Here is an 11,895-nt window from a genome sequence, read left to right as displayed (position 1 = left end):
CTCTTAAGGTCCTTACACACCGGCGAATATACGCAAAATTCGGACTCGTTCCGAATAATCAAAAGAAAAAAGCGTATTATTCGCATTAAAAAATCGCCCCGGTGTGTAAGGACCTTTAGTGTGCAAGATAACCATGCTGACCATACGCCAAAGGTTACAGGCCTTGAAAAGACCCCAAAATGTCCCTTTGATTGATTAAAATCTATATTAAACAGTAGTAAACAAGTACTTGATAATCAGGTCCACAGGTGATCTTTTGAGTACAGATCCAACTGCTACTCCATAATGTGTAGAGAGGTTGAATGTTCCCCAAAGTAAGCTGTTCCCCATCCCCTGCCGGATACCTGCTGTAATATTTATAGAGCCCGGGTAACTAAGGAAGTTAGTTCAGCTTGGTAATGTCACTTAGCATCTGTGCAGCCATTTCGAGACGGGCAATCCTATGTTGGAGATGCATGAATATGAACATGGAGAACAATGTCAACAATCCTCATTCTCCGATCACAAGGGTAAACTCTGTTTTTGACACGTGGGTCTATAATCCATAACAGTGGGAAATGTAGTCCATATAGTGATGTTTATGAGTGCTCAGCGACAAGGGTCAAAGGGCTACTTTGTGACACCCCCCCGCCTCTTCAACCACTTTGAAATGGATACATGATCCCTTACAGTAGCAACATTGGGAATTGTTTATGGGGCTCCGGTTGCAGGACCCTTAGTGGCAAGGGTCGAAGGGATACTTAGTGACCCCACCGTGGAGTTCGACGGACGCCTCAGACCAGGACATCACATCCCCAGTCTGGTGGACTCCACAGCTGGCCTGGCTGTAGATCTCGTTGGACGTCAGGACCCGAGACCAGAACTGTAGGTCGGACATCTCCCCTACAAAGGACTGACTGGCATCGAAGCGGCCGCCCAGTGAGTCCTGTGGAGGATGGAGGAGAAACGGGAAGGAAAGTTGTAATGAGGATCATATAATGGACATGAGAAAATGTTTGCATATTTGCCTGGATTGGCTGTCCTCACCATCAGCAATGCGTAACTAGCATAATGAAGCTCTTACAGAACGCGATTACGTTGAATGCTTTTTGAAATGTATTTTTAAACATGAACATTTGAACTATTAACACTTTAAAACATGTCCATGTGCAGCACACTGGGGGCAGCAGTGGCTAAGGAGGTAGAGTGGCCACTTGGGCTCCCCATGGGTTAGTGTCAAAGTGTCCTTGAGCAAGGCCCTGCACCCCTAACTGCTCCTGATGAGCAGGTTGGTGCCTTGCATGGCTTCCTCCGCCATCGATGTGTGAATGTGTGAATGTAATACAACATTGTAAAGCGCTTTAGATGAAGGTGCTGTATAAATGCACCATTTACTGTTTTTTACATTCACTGTAAAATCCTGAGTATCAGATTAACTCTGAAAGTGTAAAAATGTAAGTGTAAAAAAAACGTTCAGAGTAAAATGTATGCTTTGCATCACTCAACATGCCCCCCCTCTCTCTCTCTCCATCCATCCATCCATCCATCCATCCATTCATCCATCCTACTGTACCTGTTCTTGTCCCATGATGAAAACTCCTCCAGGTTTGATGGGGTGCCAGGCTGACAGGCTCTGTCCAGAGCCCTTCTTCACCCCATCCTGGTAGGATTCCCACAGGCCGTCCCGCGTCGACCACGTCACACACACGTGGTGCCACTTCCCGTCTGTCAGTTTAATGGGCAAGGTCACAGCCTGGACACACAGACGGACAGATGAATACGTAAGCAGATAAACAGAACGGGTTGAAATACAGATGGGTGGAAAGAGACTTTTTGTCAAAGAGTGCAGGGATAAGGAACTCAGATCAGTAAATGTTTTCTGTTTATAGTATCACTGGCCTAGGGTTTATTAATGTTGAAACCAACAGTTGTACAAACCGAACCTGAACTCAGGTAGAACTCTGTCCTATGTCACTTGGGTTTGTGTCATCTAATACAGCAGGGCCTTCTTTTAAATGTATTGAAACACTCATGTCATATTTTTCAGTTGAAAATGTGTTATTTTGGAAGCGTCACAGTTGTACTGTACCACTACATCACATATGGGCCACACCATTGTCAAACATCCGTTTACCTTGTCATTGATGAGCAGCTCCATGGGGTTGTTGCCCCATTCAATCAGCACCAGTTCGTTGGCCTGGCCCGGTACGGAGTAGGAGAAAGGTGTTCCAAGGCCGGGACCCGCGCCTCCTTTCAGCCACAGGCAGATGGTCAGCGCAAAGATCTCATTCACCAGGGAGCGCTTCATCCTGCCGTACATGTAGTTGTTTCTCATGGGAAAACCAATCTGGAAGGCGTCAGGATTCTTTGGTTTTTCATGGTTACCTGGAGAATTTGTGAGAGTGTTTGTCGTTTATTAATTTGCAGATTTTTGTTGTTTTTTTCTGTATGTTTTTTCTGTGTCTCGTGCATTGGAGCTATTTGCTGTATAGCGGCCACATGGGGAGGGTGAGAAACCAAAACCAAATTAATCTAAATAAAGAGTGCAGGGAAATTATGAGGATTATCATACCCTGCAAGAATGTCCCCCTCTGGCATACTGACATATATTGTGTATATGGGTTTCACATGTGTGTGTGTGTGTGTGTGTGTGTGTGTGTGTGTGAGCGTGAGCGCGTGCGTGTGCGTGTGCGTGTGCGTGTGTGTGTGTGTGTGTGTGTGTGTTTACCAGGGTCAGTATTGCGATGATGCAGTTTACTAAGCACCGTGTCCAGTTTGCTGGGATTATGGTCATTTCCATGGCGACCGTTGCCGTGGTGATCGTCGTGATGGTCGTCATGGCTACCTGGACCGTGGTGATCGTCGTGATGGTCGTCATGGCTACCTGGACCGTGGTGATCGTCGTGATGGTCGTCATGGCTACCTGGACCGTGGTGATCGTCGTGATGCTCATCGTGGTGACCTTGTCCTTGATGGTGATCGTCATGGGGATCGTCGTGGTGACCGAAGCCGTGGTGGTCGTCGTGGTGATCATCAGAGTGTCCGTGACCCCGGCCACGATGGCGGTCGTAGCGATGGTTTCCATGACTACCATGGTGGGTGTACCTGTGTAGGGGTGCAACAGTTAATCGAATTAATCGATTGAATCAATTTTTGGGTGGTGCCAACCACCCCTATATCTGGCTTTGTCCGCGTGTCCGTATGTATGTATGTATGTCCTAAACAAACATTGATGACAACATCAATACGGGGGTCAATACGGGGCTCATCAAAGGCACCACCCTCTTCACACAGGGTGTGATTTTTAAAAAACTAGACAGGTGCCCGCGGCCGACTCGGCAATCTTGCATGTCAGGAACAATGCAAGTTGTGTATGCATGCCCCACAAGCTTTTGTGTTGGAATAACGTGTTCCTTCCACTCGCTACGTCCAACCAGGGAAACTCTCCCCTGTCAGGTGACAAGAAGGTCAGTTGGCTCTCATGCATTGAAGGAGGCATGAGCTCGGCCCTGGCCTCCCTAGGTTGGCAGAGGGAAGGTAGTGCCCAGGATTACATAGACAATTCGCACTGGGTGTAAAAAATGGGGTTACAGAATCGTGGGATAAAAAAAAAAAAAAAGAGATTCTGCAGATAATCGATCATCAATTTTAATAATTATTTTTAAATGTAAACAACAATAATCGTCAAGACAATAATAAAAAAATTATTACAGCCCTAGTTGTACCTGCGTCTGCCGTAGTGACCATTGTGACGGCTGTCATGGCGGTCATCGTGGTGGTTGCCGTGGTTATCGCCATGGTGACTGTCATGGTGGTCGTCGTGGTGGTCATCGTCGTGGTGGCCGTTTCCACGGTGATCATCATGGCGTCCATGGTGGTCGTCGTGGTGTCCGTTGCCATGGTGACTGCCGTGGTAGTCGTTGTGGCGACCGTTGCTGTGGCGACCGTTGCTGTGGCGACCGTTGCTGTGGTGATCGTTGCTGTGGTGACCGTTGCTCTGGTGACCGTTGCTCTGGTGACCGTTGCTCTGGTGACCGTTGCTCTGGTGACCGTTGCTTTGGTGGTCGTCGTGGTGATCATCGTGATGGTCATCGTGATGGTCGTCGTGGTGATCGTCGTGGTGATCGTCGTGGTGATCGTCGTGGTGATCATCATGATGATCGTCATGGTGATCGTCGTGGTGAGTGTAGTGGTCGTGCAGCTGCTCCTCCAGAGCGTTTATCTTCCTCTGGAGCAGCTCTCTCAGGGAACTGGAGTACGAACTGGACGAGTTCCTGGCCTAGAGGGACACAAATGGACAAAGCAAAGGTCAAAGTCTGACCCAGAAACTGCTGGAGGAAGCCAACACACAGGATTTGGTCATAGGCCAGCTGTTGATCTTGGAGGCAGAATCCTAACACAGTTAATCCCACTGGGAAATGCAGTTTTCAGGTTTCACCCAGTTGATGGGCGCTCAGATGGTTTTGGGGTTAGGGATTAAGCGGTTTGTTCATGGACCGCTCGACTCATAGCCGAGGGCGAACCTTCTATTTCCCAGGTGGCCTCTCCACCCATTCAGCTACAGTATAATCTGAGTTCCCAGAAGTTCTCGCCAGCTCTCGCATACAAACGGGCAGTGGTGGAAAAAGTAGTCAAATGTTTTACTTAAGTTAAAGTATCAATACTGCAATGTAGAAATACTCTGTTACAATTAAAAGTCTGGAATTCAAAATTTACTTGAGTAAAAGTACAAAAGTATTCATTATGCAGAATGTCCCATTGCAACAACGTTTCAAATGTATAAAATGTATAAAAATCTTTTGAAAATAGCAGATCTACAAGCTCTCAACGCGTCTCATCGTGACGCGTTGTGAGCTTGTAGATCGGCTATTTTGAAATAACCTAGGTATAAAATAGGGCTAAAGTGGTTAATGTGTGTTTTATAATGTAATAATGTATATCTAAAAAGTAACTAGTAACTAAAGTTTTCAAATAATTGTAGTGGAGTAAAAGTACAATCTTTATTGCCTCTGAGATATAGTGGAGTAGAAGTAAAAGTATAGAAAATTGGAAATACTCCAGTAAATAAAAAATACCTCAACATTGTACTTGTAAACGTACGTAGTTACTTTACACCACTGCAAACGGGAGGGGCGACACTGACAGTATGGCTGCCATAATAATCACAAGGTGAGACGAAGGGTGCTGTTGCAACCTGTTGTTATAGCACTCTCCTGGTGATCCTTCTCTACCCTCTTCTCCTTTCCCTCATCCTTATCTTCCTCACCTTAAAATCCGGCTTTGTTCCCCCGCCACTACATTCCCAAGATTAATGGACTTGTCCTGGTGGATTAGGCTAATTGGAGGTGAAGGTGGCACCGCATGCCATGCAGCCACATCGCATCGGCATGTACACATCATTTTAGGTGGGTGGTGACGGAGACCCTGCTCAGGTTTTGTCTCATGGGGGTGCCGGAAATACTTTCCCTACATCACCTTTGCTGAGAACTAGTTTAATTCAGTTTAGTTTAGTGTTTCTGTTTAGTAATAAAGAATCACACCCAGTGTGAAGTGAGCGGTGATATTTATGAGTTATTAATTTCATCATGCATCTCGGTAGCCAATCACAGCACGTCCTGCGAAGTGACGCGCTTACATGTTTTACATTATTATTAATTTCATCATGAGTCTCGCTAGCCAATCACAGCGCGTCTGCGAAGTTTGAAGTTAATTTCATCATGTGTCTCGCTAGCCAATCACAGCACGTCCTGCAAAGCTTAGCCTATGGGCGTGTTTTCCACAGCATGGCGTCACAGCGAAAGACAAATTTTCACGACGGAAAGAAAAACTTTCACCACGGATGGGTCCTAAACCCTCTTATAGGAGCGGTTGCACCGCTCAAAAACAAAAAATAGAGATCAATATGTGACCATCAGATAATATTCCTCTATATGAACTGGAGTGTTGTACCAGGAATATCCTATTCTGGGAGCTGACCCAGGAATTACTGAAAACTCCAAATGAGCCTTTAGAACACTGGCGTGCAGTTATGCTCCAAAATTCAAAACCAGAGCTTAGTGAATGAAATTAGATCCCCCCTCTCTCCTTGAGGATAATAACGTTGTTTGTCTTCACTGCCAGAGAACGTTTGCATACAACACACCAATCGGTTTCCCACAATGCCTCCTTCCCAGCTCCCCTTTGACGGGGCAGGACCCTCACCGCTCATCTCCTCCCCACCCACCACCTGAGTCACATCTTTCTGTCCATGTGACCAGTGCCCCGGGGGGTTGTTCATGGGGTAAGGGGTCAGGGATAATCAACTTAGAGCAGCTTTCACACCCTGGCCGAGAGGTCAGGTCTGAGACCACTGCCCTCTGGTAGCGAGAGAGAGAGAGAGAGAGAGAGAGAGAGAGAGAGAGAGAGAGAGAGAGAGAGAGAGAGAGAGAGAGAGAGAGAGAGAGAGAGAGAGAGAGAGAGAGAGAAAGGAACAGCTCTGGAGGTGACATAGATGGATGGATTGTAGGTTACTATTTGTCAACACAGTGTGTGTGTGTGTGTGTGTGTGTGTGTGTGTGTGTGTGTGTGTGTGTGTGTGTGTGTGTGTGTGTGTGTGTGTGTGTGTGTGTGTGTGTGTGTGCGCGTGCGCGTGCGCGTGCGCGTGTGCGCGCGCGTGTGCGTGTGTGTGTGTGTGTGTGTGTGCAAGTAGGTGTATAGTATGTTTCTAGTAGGTGTGCATGTTTATGGGGGGAGGGGGGTGTTGGGTGCCAATTAAGCTTGTGACCCTGGTTGACGCAAGAAATAATGCCAATTAGTCACACCTGTGATGGGCTTCACACCACCTGACTGCACTAATTGTATCATTGCTATGGTTTTAAACTGCTGGTGAACCAAAGTTCAACAGTTTTACCAAAGTTCAACAGTTCAAGTTTTTTTCTCCCTTTTCAACAACCTCCACGCCAAAGACCTAACGGTCAATGACCCACCCCAAACCGTCACCTCTTCACCTCTATACTGCATTGTGTTCTTTTGTCTCACCTGCAAGCTCTCCAGTCTCTCTTTCAGTGTCTGCAGTGTTTTTCTGGTCTGGTCTGCAGAGAAGGAGCTGTGTTTACTGGGGGGTGGACCTGTCCGAGGGTGAGGGTCAGACCGGTGGCTGTTGTGAGGATAGTGATGGTCGGTGTCGTGGTGCGATGACGAGTGATGGCCGCCATGGTGCCCGCGGTGATCGTCGTGGTCGTTGTCATGGTGGTTGTTATGGTGATTGTCGTGGTGACCGATGCTGTGGTGGCCCCCGAAGCCATCGCAGAGGGTGAGCTTGGCGTTGAGCTCTCTGATGGTTTCCCGCTGGTCCAGAATGGTCTCCTTCTGCCTCACCAGGCTCTCCCTCAGGTGCAAGATGGTGGCTTTGGCTTCCTCTGACATCACGGCTCTCCGGCTGTTGCCGTTGTGTCCGTTGTTGCCGTGTCCGTTACTGCCAGGCCCATGGGCCACCGGGGGCGAGAAGCAGCTGGGGTCCGCATCCGGCGGGATCGGAGTGCAAACAAATTTGGGGCTAACGCCGTAGTCGTATTCGATACCGGGCATGCTGCCAGCGGCTGATGTGAAAGTCACAAGGGAGTAGAGGAGGAAGGAGCACAGGGGGAAAGATGGGAAAACGGCGAACGCTGTTAGGGTTCTACTTCCACACTGTAGTGTGTGCCCTGTAGCTGCCAGGCTAAGAAGGCCTGCGTCTTTGACCATGTTTGGCTCGAGTTCCGTACTCGCTTGGTCAAGCGACTGTGCTGCCGGGTGTTATTTCTGATGTGACGTGCACTATGAGTGGAAGTCATTTGCGATGAATTGGTGGCTGTCAGGAGGAGACATGTCATCGACGATCAGTACAGCCCATGTCACGATCCACCCTCTCAGACACAGACGACGGCGAGTAAATTACTTTCACTATAGGCAATGAATTCTACAAATTTCCCAGGGCAGGTTCCCAGATACCACTGAATAAGAACTGGGCGCCAGCGTTACCAAGTGCCTTCACTTTTCATCTCCGAGCCCAGCCCTCTGACGTTTAGGCAAGGAGGCTTTCTGGCCGCATGCTCATGTTGGAAAGCCGCAATGTCGGCTGATGGCTAACGGCTGACGTGCCAGTTAGGCCCATCCAGGGGGCCTGGTTCAGATGGATCCCAGCCAGATGATCTCTTTTGGCAGGGTGTCCTTCTAGGACATCCTGCGTTCCACAGCCCCGACAATCCCTTTAAATTGAGTTTCTCTGACCGCCCAGCAAATGGAAGGGTGCCTTCACCTACAGGAGAAAGACGATAGAACAAAACAAAGTAGGTTTATAAGAATTGTGCCATTGTGAGGAAATCTCATTTGTTTACTGTCCAAATTCTAAAAAGCTGTATTTATATTGAATTTCAATTCAAGTTCAAAACTATATTGTGCCGAAATGTGGTTTGCTGCAAGGTATACAACATAGTACATGTTGGTGATCTCAAAATTCACAATAGGAAACATCCAACACTAAATAAAGTAAACTGCAATCCAATCCAACCCCTTTTTCTCTATTTTTGTTTCTCTCTCAGTACAGGAACCGCAGAGGGAAATGAATAGCCTCATGAATCCCCAGCAATGAGATGGTGTCCCCTCCCTGAGTCTCATCTTCCTGGGTTCCCCTCACAACACTGACTTTGATTTAACAAGCTGATCCTCGAACCCTTGATTCTTCCCCTCATCCTGGACCCACTGATTCATTCCCTCACTCTCGACTCATCTTCGATCCCTCAATTCATCCCCTCATCTTCAACCCCTCAATTCATTCCTGCATCCTTGATCCCTCGATTCATCTGCTCATCTTCGACCTCTTGATTCATTCCACACAACCTTGACCTTAGATTCCTCCCCTGATCCTTGACCCCCCCCCAATCATTCATTCATTCATTCATTCACTCATTCATTCAGGTTTGTACTCTGTCAGCAGTAGATGTACTAAAGTTTGAGTGACAGCAGCAGCAGTACCCTGGAAGGCAGCCCAGAAGGGGACCTGAGCAACAGCAAATCGACCATAATCATATTACAGCTAACAGCCACGGCCCGACAATTCACACATAATCAACCATGGGGAAACAGAGGCAGGCAGGCGGCAGCGTGAAGCACAGTCCATAATATGACCTTATGAGATATTACAAATTGATTATAAAGACACGTCCGCCAGGTGCCAGTCTGTCTATTGCCCATTTAACAACAGAACTGTAACAGACGATAAGCAGAGAGAGAGAGAGAGAGAGAGAGAGAGAGAGAGAGAGAGAGAGAGAGAGAGAGAGAGAGAGAGAGAGAGAGAGAGAGAGAGAGAGAGAGAGAGAGAGAGAGAGAGAGATTTCATTACAGTCATTTAGCAGGCGCTTTTATCCAAAGCGACTTACAATAAGTGCATTCAACATAGGTAGGGAACGAGAGAGAGGAGAGAGATGGATGGCTAGCTCTGGAGGACACATAGATAAATGGATGAATGGATGGATGGATGGATGGATAGATGGATGGATGGATTGAACGGTGATTGTGGACGCATGTGTCTGTGTTCATGTGGATGTGACACCATAGGAAGACAGACAATTAAATGAGCTAATCACGGTGAGACATTGGGCAACAAAACAATGATATTGACAACAAGAATTGTCAACATGAAGATTAGTCTTCAGGCTTCTCTTTGGATGTAGTTGCCCGGAAAATATTGGCGTGTGTTTCAGGACATATTAACAGCCATAAGGTTGATGATAGACCAAGCAATTATATTGTCATGTCAGTTATCTTGGCAGCCATTGGGAATTCTGAGCCACATTACCCACATAAACTAGAATGTGCATGTGTTTATGCTGCACTTTTGATCACAACCAATTGTGTTATTCAATGCAGCCACTAGATGGCCATATCAGTCTTACATTGTACTCCTACTTGTCGCTCACTTTTTCAACTGACAGTAGATAAATGATATGCATGTGCACTTTATGTACTGTGAATGCAATTTGTGGTAAGCTTGCACAAAATGATTTTACCTGCACCTTTACACTTTGTGTAAACTTGTGATGTGACAATACATTAGAAAAATGAAAGTTATGCTATGCGCTTTCATATCTGCATGTGCTGAGTGATGAGAAGGCATCATATACTTCTTCTTGTATTTGTTTTATGATTTTCAGACAAAACCATGACAATCAAACTATGGTGGGCTTAATTGTTTTGTTTGTTTGTTTGTTTTGGTCAGAGGAGTTGGCCAGTACAGCCAGAGAGAGTCAGTGGGTCAACCAAGAAGAAAAAGAGTCAGGGTCACGCTGTCTTGCTGTGAGCTTCTTAATCCCACAGCCTTTCATCTTTTCAAAACACACTTCTGCCTTTTATCAGTTTAGTATATCATGGTGATGTCCTGAGTTTTGAACCCAGTGTTACATCATGTTTCGACTACACTCTCTGCTGTTCAGTGTAAGTTATAAAATACAAATGTCTTAAAAATACATTTGCAATACATCTTCAAAAGTGTTTTTTTTGTATTCAACTTTATTTGATCAATCAAAAAAGTAATCAATAGAATAATGACTAAGAAAATGATGTATAGTTTTAGGCTCGTAGCCCTAAATGTGATGTGATGAGCGGCGCGCCTGGCACAGCCATGCACAGAGCAAGTTTTGCCAGGGATTCACATCCATTCATCCAATCACACTCATTTCATTCTCAGACCTCTCTATTTAAGCTGGAAGTTTACACTTCTCATCCTGGCTTTTGCTGCGCTCATGCTATTGCTGCTGCTGTCACTGCTGTCTTGCTAAAATTGCTGCTCACCCTCCACCACCGTAGCTACCACCTGTCGTTTTGGATCTGCTGTTTATGTTCGGGGGATTCGGAGTCCCTATGGTTATAATTAATAAGCAGCAAATCACTGACCATGGACCATTAGTTAATAATCACTCCAAACATTCTGTTTCTGTCCTCTTTGAAAACTGAACTGGCCTATCACTCCGTGAAGCAGCACAACATAATGTAGCACCAACAACAGATAAACAAACTGAAATAATAACTGAGACACCTGGGAGGATATAGGCAAGCTTCCCCGGTGAAAAACTGAAATGAGAAATGTGATCTCCCTCATATTGGGAACCAAGGATCTCTGGGGTTCCAGGAAACTGGAACCCCAGAAACCACATAATAGTCAACCGGTGTCCTCAGCCATAGTTTAAGAACCACAGAATCCATAGTATTAGGTTAAAACCCTTGTTTTGGCTTATTAATCACACTGATGTGATAATATAAGATACAAAAAGCTAAAAGGTACTTAAAGGAGTAGTTCACCCCCAAAAATACTTATTTTCTATCAATTACACACCCCATGAAGCATTGAATTCATGGAGATTTTTTTGTTTTTGTCGCATTCCTAAGCCAATAATTTGATGACCGGTGGAGTCCATAGAGACTCTTTGAGTGTCCTACCGGAGACTCTGCAGTGTAAATGATTGAAAATACGATTTTTTGGGGGGATGAACTACTCCTTTAAGTAATGTAAGTAATGTAATATAAGGCCTGTAATTTACTCAAGTTACCATGCTATTCTCCTGTTGAAAAAGAGAATGTAGACTAAGGGAATGATGTTGTATTTACAGTATTCAAAATCATATATTGCATTATGACTGTACAGATTTCCAAACATGATGCCTCAAAAAGAAAAGAGAGACCCTATAGATTGACATTAAAAGAGCATTTTCAGCCTTATCGTCAATTGGTCCTCACTAATGTTCATTATAAGCCGGTACCATTTCTATCTGCTCGTACCGTGCTCAGAGGTGACCTGTTGACCGTTCAGAAACCTGCCAACTGAAGACATCTTTGGTGATAATTTCAAACAAGATTTCAAAACTTTATTTTGTTTTCTATCTATTAATTTATGCAAGCGCAAAG

General features: G+C 45.8%; 1 protein-coding gene across 1 annotated transcript; it reads right to left on the bottom strand.

Annotated features, from left to right (window-relative positions):
- Window positions 1-715: 715 nt before the first annotated feature.
- LOC311061782 (uncharacterized protein) lies at window positions 716-11,821 on the bottom strand (the record flags this gene model as incomplete). The annotated part of the gene is made up of 8 exons (XM_084080479.1): window positions 716-925; window positions 1,553-1,732; window positions 2,114-2,364; window positions 2,708-3,017; window positions 4,049-4,258; window positions 6,997-7,556; window positions 8,087-8,254; window positions 11,770-11,821. 8 exons carry the CDS (start codon window positions 11,819-11,821, stop codon window positions 716-718), a joined length of 1,941 nt encoding a protein of 646 aa, XP_083936605.1.
- Window positions 11,822-11,895: the final 74 nt, after the last annotated feature.

Source organism: Gymnoscopelus microlampas (genome assembly GCF_963454915.1).
Source record: "Gymnoscopelus microlampas genome assembly, chromosome: 15".
In the NCBI taxonomy this organism is placed as follows: domain Eukaryota; kingdom Metazoa; phylum Chordata; class Actinopteri; order Myctophiformes; family Myctophidae; genus Gymnoscopelus; species Gymnoscopelus microlampas.
Note: the sequence above shows the minus strand (reverse complement) of the source record. Positions and strands in the feature narration are given on the sequence as shown.